This window comes from Juglans regia, chromosome 11, assembly GCF_001411555.2.
Source record: "Juglans regia cultivar Chandler chromosome 11, Walnut 2.0, whole genome shotgun sequence".
Taxonomy (NCBI): Eukaryota; Viridiplantae; Streptophyta; class Magnoliopsida; order Fagales; family Juglandaceae; genus Juglans; species Juglans regia.
In genome coordinates, this window is record NC_049911.1 from 29016859 (window position 1) to 29040354 (window position 23496).

The 23496-nt window shown below is 34.0% G+C and overlaps 3 protein-coding genes across 7 annotated transcripts; 2 read left to right on the forward strand and 1 right to left on the reverse strand.

Annotated features, from left to right (window-relative positions):
* Nucleotides 1-529: 529 nt before the first annotated feature.
* On the reverse strand, nucleotides 530-7477 carry LOC108991385 (protein DECREASED SIZE EXCLUSION LIMIT 1). Of its 5 annotated transcripts, none has more exons than XM_035682807.1 (14): nucleotides 7407-7477; nucleotides 7184-7327; nucleotides 7006-7068; nucleotides 6856-6927; nucleotides 6679-6735; nucleotides 5609-5814; nucleotides 5064-5080; nucleotides 4873-4966; nucleotides 3967-4033; nucleotides 3393-3475; nucleotides 3226-3317; nucleotides 2721-2827; nucleotides 1851-1914; nucleotides 530-989 (listed from the first exon to the last, which is right to left on the reverse strand). In XM_035682807.1, the coding sequence occupies exons 1-14, from the start codon at nucleotides 7439-7441 to the stop codon at nucleotides 891-893; spliced, it is 1200 nt and encodes a 399-aa protein (XP_035538700.1). In that variant the 5' UTR covers nucleotides 7442-7477; the 3' UTR covers nucleotides 530-890. The 5 variants fall into 5 exon arrangements, with proteins under 5 accessions (XP_035538700.1, XP_018821162.1, XP_018821159.1 ...); XM_018965617.2 differs by having other exon boundaries at nucleotides 5064-5083; XM_018965614.2 differs by having other exon boundaries at nucleotides 5064-5119.
* Nucleotides 7478-9738: 2261 nt separating this feature from the next.
* LOC108991387 (V-type proton ATPase subunit c4) lies at nucleotides 9739-11716 on the forward strand. Its single transcript, XM_018965620.2, has 3 exons — nucleotides 9739-10017; nucleotides 10209-10494; nucleotides 11232-11716. Exons 1-3 carry the CDS (start codon nucleotides 9942-9944, stop codon nucleotides 11362-11364), a joined length of 495 nt encoding a protein of 164 aa, XP_018821165.1. The 5' UTR covers nucleotides 9739-9941; the 3' UTR covers nucleotides 11365-11716.
* Nucleotides 11717-16933: 5217 nt separating this feature from the next.
* Nucleotides 16934-22034, forward strand: LOC108991383 (probable 1-acylglycerol-3-phosphate O-acyltransferase). Its single transcript, XM_018965611.2, has 9 exons — nucleotides 16934-17156; nucleotides 17537-17773; nucleotides 18332-18378; nucleotides 18505-18623; nucleotides 18712-18869; nucleotides 19724-19833; nucleotides 19913-20012; nucleotides 21425-21548; nucleotides 21686-22034. The coding sequence occupies exons 1-9, from the start codon at nucleotides 16978-16980 to the stop codon at nucleotides 21809-21811; spliced, it is 1200 nt and encodes a 399-aa protein (XP_018821156.1). The 5' UTR covers nucleotides 16934-16977; the 3' UTR covers nucleotides 21812-22034.
* Nucleotides 22035-23496: the final 1462 nt, after the last annotated feature.

The following is a 23496-nucleotide window of genomic DNA, read 5'->3' on the forward strand; positions in this document are numbered from 1 at the left end:
TCAGTATCATTACTACTGTCGTTTCTTTCTGTGTTGTATACTGCTTTTGTTTTTGGTGTCCAAGGACAAGGGCGGCTGTGGCGGAGTGGCTGTCGCACAATGTCTCGCTTCTAATACTAATTAAGGAGAAATGATTTTGTAATTGTAAGTCTATAAGCATCGCGCAACTTTTAATAAATATGAGATTTACATAAAATAAAAAAAAATAAAAATAAAAAAGATTAATTTTTTAATAATAAACTTTTCTACTTTTTAAAAAATTTACGTGAAAATTACATATTCTACGACTATATCTATCGTTAATCGTAAATTCTTGTGAAGGGTGAGATACAACCAATGGAAAAACAATAAAAAAAAATTGTGTGGTACACACTCATGACTCAACATAAATTTATATAAAAATCTTTCGACATTAATAATTAGTATAAAAACACATTTTTTGTAATTATAATACTGGAACTCCGACCAAAATAGTAAATTGGTTGGACGGTGAGAAATATGATAAGCATCGGTGTGGGAATTTCGTCGATTTGATTCCTCAATTCCACTTGACAAAAATAGACAAGCCACAAGCAAGGGGAAGGCATTTTTAGAATCGTTTTCCCCAATGTTATTCCGTTCTCTCCTTATCCTAATTGATATTCTAGGGAATTAATGAATAAATCAAACACTTTCAATTGAGTGCAATTTGATCATCATAATATATATATATATATATATATATATATATGATGGCTGACGAACATTACATAATGATATTTGATGCCATCACAGAAAATAAAAATCAAAATATTTGAAGGATATGGAGAATGGACTCTTTGTATCCAACACATTGAACATGAAATGTGATCAGTGACTAAGAACCCTAGCTAGCAACTACCTGGCACCGTTCAAGTTTTTGGAGGGTAAAGTTCCCAGAGCGCAACTGTCCTATCTTCAGATGCAGAGGCCATTAACTTAGAATCAGACGAGTATGAAACAGAGTTGCACTGTTAAAAAAAAAAAAAAAAAGGCAAGTTTTCAAAATAAAAAATTGTAAAAATTCACAAAAATCAGATATTCAATAGTGTGAAGCTGAGAGAGAGAAGGGAGGATTACAGCAAGTAAAGAATTAAAGGAAAGATGCAGCTGAATACTTAAATATTCTACAGATTTTTAAGTAGTATAATGAAAATATAGAGAAGCCCCATAGAGCATAATGATAGAAAATTTTCCCTTCTTAGTCCTTTTCTCAACAAGTATATAGCAAAGTGGGATGGCTTGTTTTGGCCTTGAGTTTTGAAGGGCGTCGAAATTAGCACAAAAGTGAGTTCATAATTTTGGAACTGATCATGCCACAGTCATTCCCTTGTAGAACTTGTCAACTAGGAATAAATATTTGTGAAGAACAGACAAGTCCACATGAAAATGATGCTCATCAACAAAAAATAGGCAATGGAAAATTCTATTTTCCAGATCTTCCATGAACCAATCAGTGTAACTGGAATAAAAAGTATGGTGGTTCAACTAAGGTTCCATTTGAAGTCTTAATCTGATATTAAAAAAAAAATAACACTGGAAACTTAAACATGCACCCAATAGGGTCTTAAACATAAGATCTCACCCTCCACCCCTAGTTTTATGAGAGAAGTGTCATTTAAGCTAGAGCTCATTGGCCTCAATCTATAAAGACCATAATAAAAATCAGAAACATGCATTTCCCTGTTGAATATAAAGAAACAAAATACCAGCCACAAAAACTAAATTCAACTTTTGATGTGAAAATTGAGAAGCTGAATATAATTAACAAGAGGGGGAAAAAAAATATTTTAGCATCTGTCTCCAGCAATGCTAAACACAACATAACATACCGTAGCATGGTGATATTTCAATATTGCCAGAGCATTTCCTTTGTGGTAATTATATATCCTTACTCTGCCAGTGATTAAAAGAGACAACTTAAGAACAATACATTTCATAAGAAAACAAGATAATACGAGGGTATACCTTAGTGAATGATTTGCATACAATAAAAACACAAAGCCTCAGATTAATTGCAACATAAATGAAGATTATGAATACGAGACTTTTTTTTTATGTTATTTAACTTCTCAATAACGAAACTGTTTCAGAGTGAAACCCTGCATGTCTTCTCAGAAAATCAGAAGATTTCCCAATAGGGAGACAAAAAAAGTTTGGGAGGAATCCCTTTAGGGACTCAGTTGAGGCAATCAGAGGACAAATTCATTCATTATCAAAAGCATACAGGTTTTAGACAGTATGATAAAATCGTCCAACCTTATAGAAATTCAGCTGAAATGACAAACACAATTCTTGTGGAATTTTCTGGGCCTTGAAATTTCATGCACAAGATATAGAAAAATTCTATTTATAAGCCTCATACATCACACACCACCCTTTTTGTGATTTTTTTAATTTTTTTCTCTTACCAAATGTGTGGTATATGGATGATGAGAAGAAGAATTCAATTGTTTTACGAAGAATAAAACCAAAAAAAAATTAAAAAATAAAATAAAATAATAAGAAAATTGTGGTGTATGGTGTATGGTGCTTATGAATAGCAATGCTCACTCTCTTGTATATGCCCCATCTACATGAAGTATGCTTATTGTTTTCATCAATCAAATTTTTGGCTACTTATCGAAAAAAGTAACTGAAAACATGCAAGGATCGCAATGAACTTCTATTAATATTTTAAGATGGAAAATATAAGTTCTAACCTATGGTCCCAACCAGCTGTAGCAGCAATTTTCCCATCAGGTCGAATTGAGGTGCCTGATATACCAGGTCGTTCCAAACTAATTTCTTTCTTGACCACACAAGAACCCTGTTTATAGTAGGCAAAACACATGATCTTAGAAAAAATAAACTTATTTTTTTATAAATAAATAAATACACAAAATTTATATGGATTAACATGATAATGGCCTCTGTAGAGACATAACTCTACCTAGTGCTTGTGTGCGGTGGGGGTGGGTGTGTGTGTGTGTGTGAGAGAGAGAGAGAGAGCAATATAGTTAGCTGTTAAGCTAAATTAACTTCTCATACCTGAAATTAGAATTTGTGAATGGTCGTGGCACAAAACAAATGTGCGCCATAATTAAGATAAAAATGGAAGCACATAACTCCATTTTCATCCCACCATTGTCAACATGCTCAAATGTGCCATGGCAGGAGATATAGCAAACTGAAAACAAGTATGATTTTATGATAAAATGTGTTTACCATGGAATGATCCAAACTAAACATCACAATCTTGTTATCTGCAGCTCCTGAGATACCCCCTCTACATGACTCATCAATGGATATGCTTAGAACTGAACATAAAATACCAAATGGATCACAATTTGCTTTCAAAGGAACTGAGAATGAATGAAGAGAGGGTCCCACACCTGGCTCTGAGTGGAACTTTATTGAAGTAACAGGAACTCCTGGGTGCCGTATATCCCACCAAAGCATGGAACCATCTTCATAACTGCCACATGTACCAACGGAAAATTATGTTACGTAAATCACCCATCCTCCCCTCGTCTCCTTATTTGACATTTAGAAGCTTTTTCCAATGACTGCAATAGGTGATCCTACAGAAATATCATTGAATTCTATACACGTTCAAAGTGAAGATCCCACAGAACTAGATGGAGGAAATATGGTAGAAAGGTTTCCCAAAAGACAAAATTGGCCTGGCAGGGTTAAAGTAACAGTGTAATTCGTCAACAGAAAATAATAAAACAAGTCAGATCTTACATAAAAAAGACCACAAGGTTGTACCAAGTAAATTATCATCAAGAGTTAAAATATGGCCTTATAGGTGTTTACCGATATTGAAGTCGTCATCGACGTTTTAAACATACCACATATCATTTAGGAGTTATATCTGAATGTAGCAAACTTATAGAGTTGCTAAGCTGATAAGGTCCTTAGACCCATAATAGACGATGTGCAAGAAAGATAAGAGGGATATACCCAGCCAAGACATTTAAGGATCCCTGTGATTCAGTAGGTAAAAATGCTTGAACCGCCATGCACATCCCTTCCAAGCAATAATTGTTACATGTCAAAGTAAAGCATTAAAAGAAAGAGAAAATATTTTCTTCAATGAAAATAGAGGACCAGGTGATGCAGATCATGCATTAAGCCAATATTTAAAATGCATGAAAAAAATGGAAACTATACAAATACAAGAATAAGATATAATCCTGTCAAAGAAAATACTGAAAACTTAGAGAACAAGCAAGAAACAATACCTGAGCTGTCAAAAAGTTTAAAGAGGAACAACACTTGGAAACCATAAATACTGGTTGTACAAAATAGTTATCTAATAGTGATATGCTGCTAACTGTCAAGTACCCCAGGAGAAACGTGATTAGTCAAGGTACTTGAGATCAATAAATCATGTAAACTGTTTCACTTTGTAATTTTTCATTTTGCTAAAGAAAAGATATAAAACTTATGACTATGTTACATCCGGTTTCATAACTTTCTACTTCAGTTGGTGTGCAGGTTAATTCCTCAGTAATGTCATCAGTTTCTAGCCCCAAGATGCCGATAGTTTGAAGAAAATCAGTAAAAAGACTAATAAAAAAATGGTCTATATATATCTCCATGTCTTCTGCATGCATGTGAAACACAACCACAAAGGATTTGTCATATTCAGATTAAGATATTCTGAAGTATTTGTCCAGTAATTTTTTTTTTATAAGTAAGAAATTTATTGAAACCACGTAATTAGGCATATATGGTGAAAGGAGATATGGTGACACTGTCCAGAATAGTTGAATATAACTATGTCAAGAAAGAGCTTACCCAAGTAATAGTATTATTAATAATACCATAAGCTAAGAGACATATAAGTTCATCTCAAATACAGACCTCTCTCACTGGTAGAAATGTTAGGGGAGCCACCAACTGAACTTTGAGGGAGTTGAACAAGCCTTTCTGCAGTATTGAGATCCCAAACTTCGACCTGTGGATTGCATAAAATTAAAAAGTGATAGGCACACAAAACTATTATGTATGTAAAGATAAATAGGAAAGGAAATTATTAAAAGTTGCATATTGACCTCATGTGATAGCTCTCCTGCTATAGCCACATAGTTTGGTCCTTCAGCATGTGTATCTTCTGATTAAAAATAAACTTAATAGTGTATAATCTAATTATAATAAAATCTGGGACCAATAAACACCAAAAAGAGTGTAGAACCACCAAAAAACACAATGACAGATGAGGTGGACTGATAAAAAGTAGAAGATACAACTGTGAGTGAAATCAAGAGATGAGCATCTAAGGCTGCACCTCCAAGTATTATTGGTACTAGGGAAAGCTCTAGCGAAAAGGTTCTTTTTTTCTTCTATATAATTAACTGACCATGTATAGATAAATTTATTAAGTAGTTCAGCATAATACATAAAAGAGAACACACGCTGCAGATTTAGTCGGAAATGATATCAGACATTCAAGAATTGAATCTGGATAATTATCCAAAAGAATATCAGACTACATTCCAGTTCCAGAAAACTTATAAGCGCGATCAGTTTTGATAGGTTCCTTCGTATCAGAAAAACCATAAATTAAATGGAAAAAAAAAATCTGTCAATTTGAGCAAACCTCTAACAACATTGGAACACTCTGTTAGACCTCTTTCAGCCTTTTCCTTGCTATCATCCAGACTTTCTAAGTCAAAAGTTCCCCTAAACTCTGTCTCGTCATGATAACTATGCCCTTCAGCTTGCAGTGCATGAGCAGAAGGCTTCTTCACCAGGGAAAGCTTGCAAAAGTGATAAGTGTTTGTCTTGATTGTAACAGAAGGATTCCTACCAAGAATAGAAACATTATTTTAATAGTCTCAGCATACTGTTAAGCTGAGAAATAACTAACACCAACCAAAAAAAGCAAACAAAAAAGGTAGCTAATACTAAGGACTAATCTTGTGGGGAAAGGTAAATAACAAATAGGAAGAATGGGGAAAGATTCCTCATGCCTATAGGAAGATTGATGAGACAAATGCCACGGTGAAGCTCAACATGCCAGCCACTCAATGAAACTCATGCATTATATTTCTGAGACCAGAGCTCAACCCAGTTCTTTATGATCTATCCTTTGAGACAATAAGGGCGGTAAATGGAATAAAGGAAATATATTGAATGGAAAACATAAAACAGACAAGGTGATCGGGTTTACCAATGACAAGACATGCTTGTAAAAAATTTTGTAGCCGTATCTATCGTTGAAAATTACATTTTTTTTGGAAAAGAGCCAGTGCAATAATCAGTGAAAATTATTGTTTCAACTCAGGTCTTTCAGATAAGCATAAGTGAAGAATAAGTTTCCGTCCCTTCCAGGGAAAAGATGACTGCCCCTACCATCCAACTCCTTTTCTAAATAATTAGCGACTAAACCTAGCACTGCACAAGATGGGTTCTTCAGATGCTCTTGCAAGTAACCATTTTGCCTAATGGCCTGACATGCCACGAAGCACCTTATCCAGTGCATCTGAACACGTTAATTGTTAACTTGTTTGAGGCCTAACAGTTGCTTTATCCACAACATTCACCCACCAGAGTCCATTCTAGCCCTACACTCTTGGTAATGCAGATGCACAAACTATCCTTATAAATCTATATTTTGCCATATTTTGCATCATATTTCACTCAAAATAATTAGAAGTAGTTGTGCACCGGGACAGCCCTCCGTCTTCAATATCCCAACATTTGACGGTTCCGTCCCTGCCCTGGCTACATGCATCAGAACACATATAACACAACCATTAGTGCACAACACCACTTAAATAATACCCAAAAGAAATAGTAAACAGCGAATCACAATCGTTAAACGAGCCAAAAAAAAAAAAGCACCTGATAACTTTGTTGGCTCCAATGAAAGGACTACTAGCAACGCAAATAATCCCGTGAGCGGCACTATGCACACTGCAATTGACCATAATAAAATCTCAACAAACTAATTGTCAAGAAATGAAGATAGATATGCTGAATTAACATGACTACCATGCAGATGATACTGTTCGATGCTGGACCGTGTCCCATATCCGCAACTCGCCATCCGCAGAGCTACCGAAAAATAAAAACTTTATTCAAAAAAACATGGATTCTGAAATTGAGATGTCCAAGCCTTTACACGGTGGTACACACACTATTACTAACGTATAAGTACGAGGAAACATACCCAGTGAAGAGTAAAGGTCTAGAAGGGTGAAAGGAAGCGTCCATGACAGAAGCTCGATGGCCCCTGAGCACCGCCACAGGATCAGGCGTCGGCCTCTTGCTCATTCCCTCTCTTATCAAATTCCGAGTTCCTTTGCCGCGGAAACTTGAAGAGCAGAGTTCATTCGGCAATCAAGAACAGGGAGAAGAGAGCAAAAGAATACAGTTTTGTTTTCCACGTTTACCTTGAAATATGTTGCAATTTGACAATGGTAGCCATAAATGTGTAATTCGTCCGCGACGTCTATTAGCCCTAAACTGGCGCACCAAAATGCCAAAATAAAAAGAAATTTTAATTTTTGGGCCGTTGGGTTATGGGCCGTTGGGGTTAATAAACTAGCGCACCAAAATGCCAATAAAAAACAAAAAAAGTCATTTTTACATTTAGAAAAAATATACTTGTCTTCCCCTATTTTTATTTTTTATCTTTTTATTTTTTCCTTAACAGATGTGTGGTATAAAGATAATAAATAGAAAAACTCTTTCATTTTATATAAAAAATTAAAAAAATAATATTTACAGTCATAGAGTACCATAAGTATCATCTATTTTTTAAAATAAATAAATAAATACGAGATACATATATAAAAATTAATTTTTTTTTATAGTGAAGCCACTTTTTCGAAAAGAACACTTGGCGCTTATCCAACTTATGATTATATTTAGTATTACTCGTTATGAAAAATGATAAGTTGTCCACCAAATGATGATTTTTTAAAAAGTGTTAAAAAGGCACACACTAATTGTAATTTTTTGAAAAAATATATTCATCATCTTAACTTCCATCATCCTCCAATCATCCCATGATGTGGCATTAAATGATAGGTTTATAAGTGAAATATAATAAATAATCTTCAATCATCTAATGACACATCATAAGATGATGAGAGGATGATGGAAGTTGGGATGATGAGTAGCATTGCTCTAAATATTTGATAAAAGAAAAAAATAAAAATTAAAAAAAGTGTAGTGTGTGGAAGTTGTGTGAATAGTATGAAGTTGTGTAGATTTTTTACTTTTTTAAACATTAAAAAGACAAAATATACGAGGCACTTTTGAAAAAAACATTTGAATGACAACCTAACATCACTCTTATATTATTATTATCATTATTATTATTATTATTATTTTAAAATAAGAAAAATAATTCATACAAACTTACAGTGCAAGTTATAGATTCATTGTAAAACATTTGGCCCGCTCAAAAACAAAATAATTTATTTATGATGGGTCCCAATTTTTCTTCAAATGGTTTACACAAAACTTGCATCCCCAAACCTGTATGGCATTACGTATTTCAGAATTGCCCCCGTTTCCTAACATTTTCCAACCTTTCAAACACTAGTGGCTTGCGCCACATTACGGTGTGCCATGCCCCGCAGTTTGCATCAATAATATTTAATTTAATTATTGTTAAGATAATACTGTATATATTGTATAAAAAAAATGATAGTTATAGTTATTAATGTACAAGCGTCGTACAATCACTTTAAAAAAAATAAATATATACGTACGTTGTTAGATTTCCTTAGAGCTTTCTTTCATAATAATGTTATATATAAATTTTTAAATAGAAAAATATTATATATGCTATTTGTTAAAAAGTAAGTCTTATTAAAAAATAATGATTTTTTTTTTTTATGTTTTTTTTAAGTGAGATCTAACTTTTTTTTAACAAAAAATCACGTGAAATTTATCTATTTAAAAATTACACAAATAAGTTCTTTTATTAGTGTCCAATGAATGTATAGATTGTAATAGAGTGAATCTTCAAATTGATATCACTATCTTTCCCACCAGCTCGTGCCATTGCTATCAATTTTGTGGGTGGCTGATCATACGGTCTCTTGTTTATGATCAACCAAAATCCACAGCATTGTTAACAATGCTTCGTTTATGAAGAATTGTATGGTTTATCAACTTGAAACGTGCAATATTCGTCAGTTACCTTTTATGAAAAATAACATTGGTAAGTCTTTCAATCATTATCTTTTTATTATCTCCTACAACGATTGATGGGTAAATGAAAATAAATTTAATTCTCTTATAATTTGACGTCAAATTAAAGATGGTGATTAAAGAAAACTACAGCCTGCTGGGACTTGAAAATATTGGAGACATGGGGCCAGCATTGTTCATGTTCTGCCCGGATTTTGTTGGTCTTGTATATTATTTATAAAGAAAAATATAATTGTAACGATTCTATGTATTAATATGTACACTTATTCAATATGATTGATTAGAAAGTAAATTTTATTAAAAATAATATTAATTTAAATTTAGAATATAAATACAATAATATTAATATGCAGATTGGTACATAAATTTATTTGTATATAATAAAACTCTATTTATAAAACGATAACAAAAAAAGAAAAAGAAAAGGCAAAAAGCCCAACTGTATGGATATATCTGATTTCATCGAGTCTTACGGCCCCTTCTACAGATAGTGGACCGAAGTGAGATTCAAAGCCCAACTAGTATTAGTCCTAGACTCTTGACAGACGAGGGTGTTTCTGTACTACTTTTGGCTGAGATTGGAGCAGATTCACGTTCGCTGTTCGCATATGAGGGAGGGCCGTATATGAACCACAGAACAGAAGCATCAAGAGCCAAACTTTTCCTCTCCGCTCAGAGAAATCCAATAGAATAGTAATAAAGAAATTATCTTCTCAGATCGGATATTTTTCTCTGAAGAAATTCAATTTAGTTAAAGCGAAATGTCGGGTTTCAGCGGCGATGAAACCGCTCCTTTCTTTGGCTTCCTCGGCGCTGCAGCCGCCCTCGTATTTTCCTGTAAGCAAACCATAAGTCTATGCTATTATTTGATATTATTATTATTATTGTTATTTGTTATTATTCTCCTGTTTTTGTGCAATTACATGATCACTTTCGGGTATGGATCTAGGGTTCGGTTGACGTGGATCTAGGTTTTCAAATCAGTGATGTAGATCTGGGGTTTTGATCGGGTGCTTGCAATTTTTCAGGTATGGGAGCTGCTTACGGAACGGCGAAGAGCGGGGTAGGTGTGGCGTCAATGGGTGTTATGAGGCCGGAGCTGGTGATGAAGTCGATCGTGCCGGTGGTCATGGCTGGTGTGTTGGGTATATACGGTCTCATCATTGCAGTCATCATCAGCACCGGGATTAACCCTAAGGCCAAATCCTATTACCTCTTCGATGGCTACGCACATCTCTCCTCTGGTCTCGCTTGCGGCCTCGCTGGCCTTTCTGCCGGTATGGCTATTGGAATCGTCGGTGACGCTGGTGTTAGGTATTTATCTTCCATTTCTAACATATATGTAGTTGTTTTTACATATGTTATTAATTTTCCCATTAATTGTGGATTTGCCTGAATTGGTAGATTGGATTGAATGATTGCATAGGATTACGGATATTTATTTTTGCTGATAGTTTGGGGGGCAAATAGCGAAGATGCGAATTTCGGGTTAGTGGCTTTGTAATTTGATTTGGATCCATCTTACCATAAATGGAGATCATTTTAGTTCCGAAATGGAAAATGGATTGGATATGAATTGGATTCGTGTATCGGTAACATGTAGAAACGTGTTCCAAACCCTAAATTGCCTGAGATTCTTGTTTTCTGGTAGTACTGATTTTGATTTGAGCTAAAATGTGGATATGGGTGGTGGTGAAATCTCTCTACTCTTAGGGTATAACGTTTAGATGGATGGCATAAGTGATGTAGCTGGCCTCTTAAAACTTAAAAGGAAAAGAAGAACCTAAATAGGTAGCTTTCCAAGGATCTAAGGTAGTAGTGGTCCATCTGGGTTGGAATATTTGGGGATGGTTATCATTGCCTACTCACTTCTGTTGAATAACCATATACTTTTATTTGGCTGGGAAGTAATCAGCAACAGCCAAAGCTTTTGTCGTAAGGTGTCACTGAATATTTCAATATACTCCGAATGCACATATTATCTGTTACATTAGAAATTAGAATGCCTTGTTTTTAGAATGTTCTCTTAATGCAACCATGGTATTTTACAGAGCAAATGCACAACAGCCAAAGCTTTTTGTTGGGATGATCCTTATTCTAATTTTTGCTGAAGCACTCGCCCTATATGGTCTCATTGTCGGCATCATCCTCTCCTCCCGAGCTGGTCAGTCAAGAGCTGAATGAATGTGCACATTCTTCTGTTGTGTGCTTGTGTGGTTTGTTTCCATCAAGTGATAAGTGTTTTTTACTACAGACTCTTGTTGGTGAGGGAGGAGGGTTGTCTTAACATCTGTCAGGGAGTGCCATACTATGGTGCTAGGATGTAGAATTAGAAATTAGTTTGCCCTCTTATAAGTTTACTACTTCATCTATGTGATTGTGCATTATCCGGATTTAATTAAACTTGTCGGATTTAATTAAACTTGTCTAGAGATATTGACTTTATCCTTCTACAAAGGATTTGTACTCATCATGTCCATTTATATTCAATTTTTTGGTGCTGAATATGGAGAAATTTAGCCAAAACCTTCGTGCATGTCTAGTGTATTGATCCAAGCTCTTCAAATGATAGTAGATATTGCCACCTTTCAATGTTGAGAAGCTTTACATTCTACATTTTTGGATCCAATTGAAATCCAAAGCGAAAAAATTATGTCCATGCTCAGCTTTCACGGCTCAAAAAAATTGCCATCGTATCTCCTAAAATCCCTTCTACCCAAACATAACTCGGAACCCATCTTCTGCCGGCATGATCGTGTAACTCGTGTTATAAGCTTTAATGCCCGACTTCCTCGTCGTTACATTCTTCCAGGTTATGTATGGGTATGGGATCTGGGGAGATATGATCGAAGCGGGATTCTGGGTTTTGTTTTGGGGGAGGGAAAGTGGGAGAGAAAATGTTGGGTAGATGGAGGGAACGTTTAATTGAAATTTAATATTTTCTCACTATTACATACTTGAAATTAGATCACCCCCCGAAAACTTTTCATCTCTGCGCAAAAAGATTCTAATAGAGAGAAATGGTTAGAATTACTTGTGGAAGGGTGTTAAAGCTATATCCGTGTGCTTATGTAAACAATATTTGAATAATTGGTATCATGTGATAGTACAATACTCGGGAATTACACAATAAATTTTTCGAGGGAATTTTATCATTTCATACTATACACTTTATATATTATTTTTATTTATTTTATTCTTGTTAAACTAGTTGAGATGTTATCTTTATCATCTATACATCATATACTTGTTATAGAAAAAAAATAAAAAAATAAAAAAATAAAAAATAAAAGAGGTGTAGTGTATAGTATGTGGTGTAATAAATGATAAGTAGAATTTTTCAAATTTTTCGTAGCAAAAAGAGAACAGACGGATAAACTGTGCAGTCTAGTGGGACTAACGTCGACATGGATTCCACTTCATTGCATCTTAAGAGAGGTTTGGATAGTGAGTTGAGATGAAAGTAGAAAGCTTAATTGTTTATTAGATTTTATGTAGAAATTTGAAAAATTTGTAATAATTAAATTAGATAAATTGAGATGGGTTGAGGAAACTTTTGTATCCAAAAACTAGGCCTAGTGGGCTTTAGTCCAATGTAGCTCCTTGCTAATTAGAGGTGCAACGTGTTTGGTTCTGTTCGGTTTTATACATTTTTTATAACCTAACTGGTATATACCGGTTTTGAAAATTTAAAAACCGATATTGGATTGATTTACGATTGAAACTACAACTTTTGATTTTTTCAATTTCAGTCTAGTTTTTCCGGTTTTATGAATTATCTATGTTAGTAATAATATGATATTTATATATACTAAACTATTATTTTATTTCTTCCTATATCTTACAAGCATGTATAATGTGAACAGTAATGAACAATGATTATTGTTCACGTTAAAAGTCAACAGTAATAAACAGTTATTACTGTTTACGCTAAAAGTCAACAGTAATAAATAGTGATTGTAAAAATTAAGATTTGAGACTTTAAATCTCAACATTTCATCTTGAATCTCTATAATTGATACAACAATAGATGTTAAAACATTAAAAATAAACAACTTAAAATAGATAATTAAAATATAAATTCAACTTTAATTTATAAAATACTCATATTTTATCATTAAATAAAAAATAGAGTTTTGTTAAATATTTTTAAGAGAATAAAATTATATAAATAATTATAATTTTTAATATAATTTAAATATCATAATATTTTTAATTAACTAAAATTATTTAGATAAAATGATTTGTTTAGTGCTCCCTAAGTCATTGCGTAGTGTGGTTAAATTCTATAATTTATATATTTTGTTAAGAAAACTATTGTTAGAATATCCAAAATCTTTTAATTTTAATATTACTCATATTACTATAACATTTTGTTGTCATTATGATACTTGTTAAATTTTATTTTTCTATTCCTGTATATTAAATTATTGACTAATTAATTTTATTTAAAAAAACATTATTTTTACATTTTATAGATATTAGTCACTAGGAAAATGTGCATTGCACGTCACTCACTGCTAATATATTATAATATAAGTATATTATTTTATAATAATGAACACATATTAGCATGATATTGAATTTAACTATAGTTATATAAGTTGCAGACTTTTTATATGAGTATATATGATTAAATGTGTAAAAATGTATTTAAAAAAAGAATATATATTATAATTTATTATTCTAAAAATGTATTTATCATTTATATATATATATAAATAACTTAATATTAATGTTTATGTTTAAGACTAAAATTTATTTGTTATATCAAATATTGTATTACAAATTATAAGATTGGTTTTATATTATATCACATGTTATATTGATATAATATTATAAGATTAATAGACTTGAATAATAAGATTATAATTTCATATTATATTAATTAGCAACTTAATATGTAATATATACATAATATAATATAAAAAAGTACATATAATATAAAATTTTATAAATATATATACCGTTTCAATTCGGTTTAAACCGGAAATTGGTACCGCACTGGTTTTTATTCTTAAGAACTAGTACCGCACCAAATCACTTAAAAATCGGATCAAATCTACCGGTTCAGTCCAATCCGATCCAGTTCATCCAGTTTTTCGATTTTTTTTACACCCCTACTGCTAATGCTTAGAGATAGACTTGAGGTGTCTGCATGTATGTATATTAAGTTATTCTATTATCAAGTCGGTACGTAAAGTATAATATTCATATTACTTAAATGATAAGATTTGATTTATAAAAATTAAATTTTAAAATTTATCTTTTAAATCAAATTATATTATAGAAACATTTTATAAGTGTGCTCCATAGTCTATTAACTGACTTTGAAAGTATAATTTTTCATATATAGTTGCATAGCCACCTATAATTGGACTGATGTCAACGGGATTATTGGGATTTATTATTTTAAAAAGATAAAAAAAAAAAGGGATCATCCTTTTTCTGGTTTTATATTTAAACAAAGGTTAAAAACCTTGTTAAGTTTATATAAAGTAACGCAATTCATCATCTATTTTATCATGATTTTTTTATTATTTTATAATGTGATATTAAATTATTACAAATTATTTATTATATTTTATTTATGGATATATCATTAATATCACATGAAGATATATTGAGAAGATGTGATAAAAAGAACAATAAATAGATTTATCTTATTTTAAATAGTCACTTTATTGTTTCCAGGTGTTACTTCCAAACACTTTAAAATCATTGAAATAGATCGGCTTATATCCTATTATAATATCAAGAAATTCAAGCATGCAAATCTTAATTTTTTTTTTTTTTTTTTTTTTCAAGCAAAGGCTTAGAAATGGCTAGAACTTTAAAAATTGGGACGTGCCACGTCCACCCTCCCAGCTTCCCGTTGGGAGTTATCGGTAGGTAAATTGTATTTTTTTTTTATATATATTTTGTAAAAAATAAAAAAATTATAATATTATTAAAAAATATTTCATTAATTGTTAAGTAAAAAAAAATAAAATAAAAATCATAGCAGTAAAATAAAACGGTTAAAAAGAACAATAAAAATAACATTTTCCTTAAAAATTTGGAGTCGCAATTAGATTATGTAATGAGCGCCTTCACCGAATATGAATTACCAAGAACTAGAGAGAGAAAGTCCAGGAAGTAGAGAGAGAAAAGAGATAGAGAATTGAATAGAAAGATTACGAGGGAAATTCTGTTAATTCATCTTATCCCTTTTCACTTCATTCCAATCTGTTTTTATAGCTAAACATTATTAGAACGACACCGTTTCGAGCTTCCTACACATTTTACATTCAACTCAACGACATCGTGCAATCAAACTCTATTAAACAAGAATACACTCATGACCTGTCGTATTACCACACTAACAAAACTAACTTTCTAACAACTTTAACTACTTCTGCATTCAATCTCACGAGCCTTCAACAACTGATTATTCTCACGAGCCTTCAACAACTTTAACTACTTCTGCACACAATCTCTCCCAACATTGCTCAACCTCTGGACCCTTACATACCCCTCCCCTTCAAAGCACCTTACCCACAAGGTGAGGAAAACTTTTCCTTAATTGCCAATAAGGTTCCCAGGTAGCTTGATCAGCATCAGTGCCTTCCCACTGAACCAAAACTTCGACCACTGCTCTGCTGTTCACTTTTCTGCTACGACGCTGTAGAATAATCTGAGGCTCAGGTGCAAGTTTACCTTGAATATCCACTGGAGGTAATGTTGTCAAAGGAGAAATATGATGCCCAATCTTTTGCTTTAAACAAGAGACATGGAAAACAGGATGTAATTGTGACTGTGGAGGTAATTCAAGACGATAAGCCACCTGTCCAATCTTTTACAATATTTGGAAAGGACCAAAAAACTTAGGTGACAGTTTCATGTTTCTCCTTACTGCCAAAGACTTATGTCTATAAGGCTGAAGCCTTAAATAAACCCAATCTCCCACTGTAAAAGTTCTCTCAGTATGCTGTTTATCATACTGAAATTTCATTCTTTCTTGTGCCAACAACATATTAGTCTTCAAAATGTCTAAAATCTGTTCTCGAGACTTCAAGAATTCTTCCACAGATTGATTAGAGGAAAGACCTGGAACATAGCCTCTGAGTGGTGTAGGTAGAACACCATAAACTGCCTCATAGGGAGTGATCTTAGTCGAGGTGTGGAAACTGGTATTGTACCACCACTCAGCTAAAGCCAACCAGTCAGACCACTGCCTTGGTTTATCACCTGAAACCTGAAAACAGACTCTACACCAATGAGTGTGAGGCCATATCGATATCCGTACTACCAAAAGATTGAAATTGAAAAAATAATTAAAAAATTGTTACAATCTGGTATCATCATGCCAAGCCAGCCACCATTTTCTTTTGACTACGGTTATTCAAAAGAACCGCCGTGCTTGTTAACGAATTTCCGTCTTTGAACTGGTTTGCCAAGACAGACTAAACAAACTTGGAGTTCAACTTTGGCGCGCACCCTTCCGGGAAGCGGAAGGACGTCACTGCCAACGTATATTCTCATCTCTTCTACTTATCAACGGCGTGGATACAAGTGGACTAGAAGGTGCTCCTCTGACGGATCGGTGCTTTAAGCCAGCAGATGCCTGACACGTGCACAGAAAGTTACTTCCAAGCTCTTTCGGGAATATATTTATTTATTTTATTATTTTATTTAAAAAGAAAAAAAAGTGTCCGTCAGAGTCGGACCCAACGGGACCAGTTTATTTGTGCGTATTATTTATATATAATCGGGGGTCTGTGTTGGTTCTCGTAAACGTAGAGAATTACAACTTACATGAGCCTATCTCGCCTTCGGTGGTCAAAAATGGCGGAGGAGATCAGAAACGCCGAGATGCGATCTTCTCCTGCGTCCACGACGAAATCATGGTCTTTGTGGCCCTCTGTTCTTCGTTGGATTCCCTCCTCAACTGATCACATCCTTGCCGCCGAGAAGCGTCTTCTCTCTCTCGTCAAGTATTTCTCTCTCTCTCTCTCTCTCTCCGGAACCCTAGCATGTCGGTTGGTTGCCTAGAATTTGTTGGATAGGAAATGATTTCCTTTTCAATTCCAATTGCCTTTGGTTCAGAGATAATATGAAATGTGTTAGTAAATTTGAGGATGAACCCAATTATTCGCTTCCATTAAATGAAAAGCTCTAATTTGCCTTGCTCGAATATAATGGCGATTGGTAGTTGAACAAACCGATATTTTAGTTTCTCCCAATAATTTTTTAAACCCTTAAAATTGGGTTAGGAACTTCAGTGAGGTTGATTTTGGAATTATGAGTTTAATAAAAATTATGATTGATGTTTGTCTCATTTGAGATGGTGTGTGTGCATCTACTTGAATTTCAGGACCCCGTATGTTCAAGAAAAGGTTAATATTGGTTCTGGCCCACCCGGGTCGAAGGTCAGGTGGTTTCGTTCTAAAAGCGATGAACCGAGGTTTATCAACACAGTCACATTTGATGCCAAGGATAATTCTCCCACTCTCGTGATGGTTCATGGTTATGGTGCTTCTCAAGGTTTCTTCTTCAGGAATTTTGATGCACTTGCTAATCGTTTTAGGGTCATCGCCATTGATCAGCTTGGGTGAGTCTCCTTGTCTTGATTCTACAGTTTTGTTGACGATTCGGTAATTTCGCTGACTATATACTACATCTGCAATAATAAGCTAATTTTGTACTTGTACTACTTTTAAAATTGCAGCATTGCAAATTAGCAGGGACTAATCTATTAGTTATGGAAGTTAATAGATTATCTCAGCTGCCCCCAAAGCCGTCAATTTTGACACTAATTTAGTAGGTGGAATGGATATTACAAGTTAATGTTGAATTGAATGTTGGTTGCAGTCTTTGTTTTTTTAATGTTGAAAGTGACGCATATTTTTCTTATTAAGCCCCTTGGTCCTGAAAGTGCTTTCCAGAAACTGCTCCAAAGCCGTTGTGTGTTTTGTTTTTTGTTTTTTTTTTTTTGGACAAGTATGTTTTGCTTCTCATTGTACATGTTATCTACTTGCTTTCTTCCCCCTCTTTGGCCAATGGGGGGAGTTTTGTTGTCGATTAGATGTGTTTCTCTACATTCTCTTTGCTGCTCTTAAAATTTTTTATTGCTTTTTAATTTAAGTGCCTCAATCAACTTTATTTGCAGCTGGGGTGGATCAAGCAGGCCTGACTTCACATGTAAAAGCACTGAAGGTAGTTTTAGGTTTCTTCTATGTTGAACACAGAAGTCACTATATACTGCTTGTTTATAAAGATGGGATAAGATACTACAGCACAATAGAATATAGGTTGAGTTTGTTGTTGCAATTGGCAATGCAGAAACTGAGGCATGGTTCATTGATTCGTTTGAGGAATGGCGAAAAGCCAAAAACCTTAGCAACTTTATATTGCTTGGACATTCATTTGGAGGGTATGTTGCAGCTAAATATGCTCTGAAGGTAATCGCTTCCTCCCATCATTGTTTGAGTTCTAGAATTAATATAAAGTACCATTTCTGAATTCTGATGCTATTTTTTTTATCTATAGCATCCCGATCATGTTCAGCACTTGATTTTAGTTGGACCTGTTGGATTTTCATCAGAGTCAGATGCCTCTGAGTCGCTTATCCGGTTCAGAGCGACATGGAAAGGAGCAATTCTGAATCATTTGTGGGAGTCTAATTTTACTCCTCAGAAAATCATCCGGTAAATATTTGTTATCATTTTCTTCTAATGTCTTCCCTTGAAACCATAATACGAACAATAACCTCATCCATTCTTCTATCTGATATTTTTTTTCTTGCATTTCTGCCTTGTGCATGAGGGGCTTAACACCCTGTCCCATGGCCTTACCTTTCTGAGGCACTACTTGCAGCTTGCAGTATTAATCTAGTCTGTTTGCTGGAAAACTTGCAATGAGATTTGACTAATTAATTGTACTGCCACTTTGTAAACATGGTTGAGGAATTTTAGTCAATCATAATGAAGAAGCTTTTCTAAAATCCATGTAGAATTGGACGCATGCTATGCTAAGCTAAGCTGTACTTTATTTTTATGCATCCCTTGATGCTAGCATAATTTCACTCATTACCTGTAATATATCTCTTTGATGTGTAACGAATGGATTCCAACTGTCTTCGTTATTGAGGAGGTCATATCATATCATAAAGGTCTACTGTTTCAGTGAAAGCAGTTGTTCTTGGTTTTCAAAATCCATATTTAATCCAGGCAAGAGTGAACATTTTTCCCAGAATTGAATTTATTTGAGTGATCTTTGTCACTGAATCGTAAGACTAGACATACTGTATTGCCACACTTAAGTTATGTCTATTTGAAACAATTGATTGAACCACATAGTCAATTATATGAATTTTGTTGATTATTTGAGTTGTGAATTTGAATTCAAATTCACTCATAGTAATGGGCTGAATTAAATTATAATGTTCTGAAAGGAGAATTAATTCTCTCTCTCTCTTTCTCTCTCTCTCTTAGCGTACCGAATATTTGATTGTACAATTTTCCTTTTGTCTTTTTGTATCTTATTTTTTCATTTATTGCAGAGGTATAGGCCCTTGGGGTCCAAATCTTGTTCAAAAGTACACGAGTGCTAGATTCGGTACTTACACAACTGGAGACACACTGACTGACGAGGAGTCCAAATTGCTTACAGGTAATATAAGATAAAAATGTTATATTATATATACTACTCAGAATAATCGAACCGCTAATGGTTGTGTTTTCAATTGAAGATTATGTTTACCATACTTTGGCGGCAAAAGCAAGTGGAGAATTGTGCCTAAAATATATATTTTCCTTTGGAGCCTTTGCTCGGATGCCCCTCATACACAGGTCTGTTGAACCTGGTCATTTAAAAGTATATTAAATTTTATATTATTTATCAACTTTGTTTTGTGTGCTTTGGGTGTTATAGATTTTCCAATTTTTAGTTATAACTGCTACACTTTTTAATACTAGATGTCCAAAAGATAATGCTTGAGTCGTACCCAAATTTTTTATGATTGAATGGGTGAAACCATAACCCTGGGTTTTTTGGGTAATAATAAAATTCATTCAAAAGCAAGTAAGAAAGGACGCATATCCCTAGTATACAAGAGGGTACACCTGTGATCGGAATTACAAAGATCCATAAGCTTCCAGAGGGATAGTGAAGAAAACCCCTTAGGGCTTCTCATCTAATTGGAGAATACTCTGACATAAATATTTCAATCACTATGATTTCATTTCCGTAAAAGGAATGGGAGTTCCTGTCCATCTTAATACACCATTTGTGAGGTAGTGGAGTGGATTCCCATATGATATTTCTGTGCATAATTTGCAAGTGACCAATGGCCTCTTCCTGGAATATGAGGAAATAGATGACTTCTACGATATTTGTTACATACCAATTTCTTCCTTTCTTGGTGGTTGGTTTTATTTGCAAAACTATGGATCTCTCTTCTTGTGAAGGAATTCATGAAGACATAAATGCATGCACGTTCGCATGCACAAATTGCACGTTCGCATGCACAAATTTATATACATGGTATTCTGCTAATCAGGGGCAGACCCATGTTATTGGGGTGGGGCTCCAATTTATTTATTATTATTTTTCTTTTTTGTGAAGTTGCCTCCTAAATTAATAGTTTAATGTATTGATTTTATTTAATGAATAACCGTCCTCCAACATAATATAATATTAAGATGCTAAGTTGTTTTTTGAAATTTTTCCCATATATGTAGAAACTCTGAACATTTGTATTCAGAAGAAATACTTATTGTAAGATGATTCTATAAACTTATTAACTTTTGTAAATAGTTACAGCTTATGATTTATTTTGGAATTGAATTTGACTTGTGTGTTTTTATCTTACATAGATATGCACATTTAGAGAGATGGACTATACATATTTAGGTAGGTTGGTACCGACAGAAAAAAAAAAAAAAAAAATTAGGTTGGTACTGATACAAATGTACTAGTTCTATTCCTGCTGCTAATGTAATTCCTTTTCTGGTACTTTACCAATGACCAACTGAATCATAGCCATGCTTTGTTTGAGCTAAACTGTATGCCCACACCGAGATTGTGCTAATTACTTACAGTGCTTAATCAGGTTATTGGTTTTTTTGGTCACCATCTTAAATTAACACTGCGAGTGTTGTTGCAGGGAGATGGGGATGGAAGCAATTTCTTTTGGGGGTTTGGTTTGTAGAAAATAGGACTTTTGAAACGATTACATAATCCTATCTTTTATTGTGTGCAGTGCATCAGAATGGAAAGTGCCAACCACTTTTATTTATGGCCATCAAGATTGGGTGAGCTATGAAGGGGCTCAAGAAGCTCGCAAGCGTATGAAGGTCCCTTGTGAAATCATTCGGGTTCCTCAGGTCCTGCACTCTCCATTTCTTCCTATATTTGTGTGTGTGAGCACACATTCACACGCATGATTGCGTTTTTTTTTTTTTGGGCATTTGAAAGCCATTAATCAGGAGATTGATATAATTTCATTAATATTCAAATGCAGGCTGGGCACTTTGCGTTTATAGATAACGCAAATGGTTTCCATTCAGCTGTTCTTTATGCCTGTCGCAGATATCTTTCACCCGACCCAGATGCTGAATTATTGCCGGAAGGTTTGACATCTGCCTAGAGAAGACAACGTTGTAATATTGTTCATGTGTATAATAGATATAAACTGCCATCATTGTTACATGTAGAACATTCACATTTCATTTATCATATCTATTTCAATTCATTTTAAGTGTATCTTTATCATTTATGATAATCTTGTGGAAGATATCTGCCTACGGGTAGTGTATGGTTTTGTACCTAAAAAGAATAATTAAATGAATGAGTCATGTTTATTTTACTGCGGTTTTAATGGTTTTAGATGAGTTGAATAAAATATTGTTAGAATATTATTTTTAATATTATTATTGTTTTGAGATTTGAAAAAGTTGAATTGTTTGTTATATTTTGTGCGAGAATTTGATAAAGTTGTAATGATGAGATGAGATAAGTTGAGATGAGTTTCGAATTCAAGCCACCGATCAATATATGAGTAAATACTACTTGTAACAGGACTAATGTAACACTTATGTTAGTCATAGTTTATATAGGAAAATAAGGGAATAACATCGATTAAGATTATAATAGAGCATAGTATATATAGGAAAATAAAGGAATAACATCGGAGCATACTCATTACTCATCGCATGGAAGTTCGGCAAATCTATACTCACCTTATTAATGTCATGCCCAGGTAGTGGTAGGGAGTGATTAAATGCCTTTCATCACTACTGCACATGTACGAGATGAGCCAACGGAGTAGATTACATTTATTTTCAGTGTGTAAATGAGGTGGTGCTCGTAAGCTTGGGCGACATCATTATGGCTACAAACCATTTGTGCAAATGCCAGCCTGAGGAGGGAAGCTAGAAACACAATTTGTCTATTGGAGGACTGCATGCCAGAGTTCTACCATTATTTCACAATAGAATAATATGAACACTTGTTGTTCGTCGTGGTTACAGTGAATGCTAGCTCTTAATGCGACACGACATTTTCAGCATTTAGATCGGCAGCTAGCTGCTTTGTCTCTGATTCACGACATATACAACCATCATCTCGTTCGGTCACAGACTCACAAAGGATGACAGCAAGTTGTAAATTGCATGATCTGCTAATAATGAGAAAAAAATGAATTTGCACCTCAATATTTAGTTGAAAAAATTACAGCAAATTTGCACCCCAATTCGTTATTCTATATAAAATACGAGATAGGACAATTAATATCTATGCAACCGTCCGTTTGAAGTTAGAAATGGTACTGTTGTTAAAGAGGCTCAAGTTCTCGAGCTTAGGGTTCCTCAGATATCAACATGGGAGCCAACTGGGTTGTTTCGACCCCGACAGCGGTATGGTCGGCAAGTTTTTATTTTTACAAGTTACAGCTATTTTTATGGATGTTTTTACTTGAATTTGACTTATATTCAGTAAAAAAAAACAGAAACTAAAGATGCCCTTTTCACTCTGTACAAGGACAAACGCATGAAGATACCAATTTTACTCGATGATTTCTTTCCACGGCGGATTGATGAGAGGGAGGAATGGGAATATTGAATCCGCAAGTGGTAAAAAAAGGACGTGGGTCACGTAAGAAGAAGTGAATCATAAATGTCTGGGGACTGGTATTGAAAATGACACGTCTCGACTCGCCAAGTCGAGTCTATAATACACTCACACACAGTGCTGTTACTTACGTGGGATGGGGTCCATTCTCAGAACTTGCAAGCGCACATTACAAGTATTTACGCCCCCGTTAACTCAAAAGTA

Coding starts and splice junctions, on each gene's coding strand:
- LOC108991385 (XM_018965613.2), bottom strand. CDS start 7,441: ATGGCTACCATTGTCAAATTGCAACATATTTCAAG. Junction 3,476..3,966: donor TCCTTAAATGTCTTGGCTGG/GTATATCCCTCT, acceptor TACATGTGGCAG/TTATGAAGATGGTTCCATGC. Junction 1,915..2,720: donor ACAGCTGGTTGGGACCATAG/GTTAGAACTTAT, acceptor AATCACTGGCAG/AGTAAGGATATATAATTACC.
- LOC108991387 (XM_018965620.2), top strand. CDS start 9,942: ATGTCGGGTTTCAGCGGCGATGAAACCGCTCCTTTCTTTGGCTTCCTC. Junction 10,018..10,208: donor AGCCGCCCTCGTATTTTCCT/GTAAGCAAACCA, acceptor GCAATTTTTCAG/GTATGGGAGCTGCTTACGGA. Junction 10,495..11,231: donor GTCGGTGACGCTGGTGTTAG/GTATTTATCTTC, acceptor GGTATTTTACAG/AGCAAATGCACAACAGCCAA.
- LOC108991383 (XM_018965611.2), top strand. CDS start 16,978: ATGAGCCTATCTCGCCTTCGGTGGTCAAAAATGGCGGAGGAGATCAGA. Junction 18,624..18,711: donor CAGCTAAATATGCTCTGAAG/GTAATCGCTTCC, acceptor TTTTATCTATAG/CATCCCGATCATGTTCAGCA. Junction 21,549..21,685: donor AAATCATTCGGGTTCCTCAG/GTCCTGCACTCT, acceptor ATTCAAATGCAG/GCTGGGCACTTTGCGTTTAT.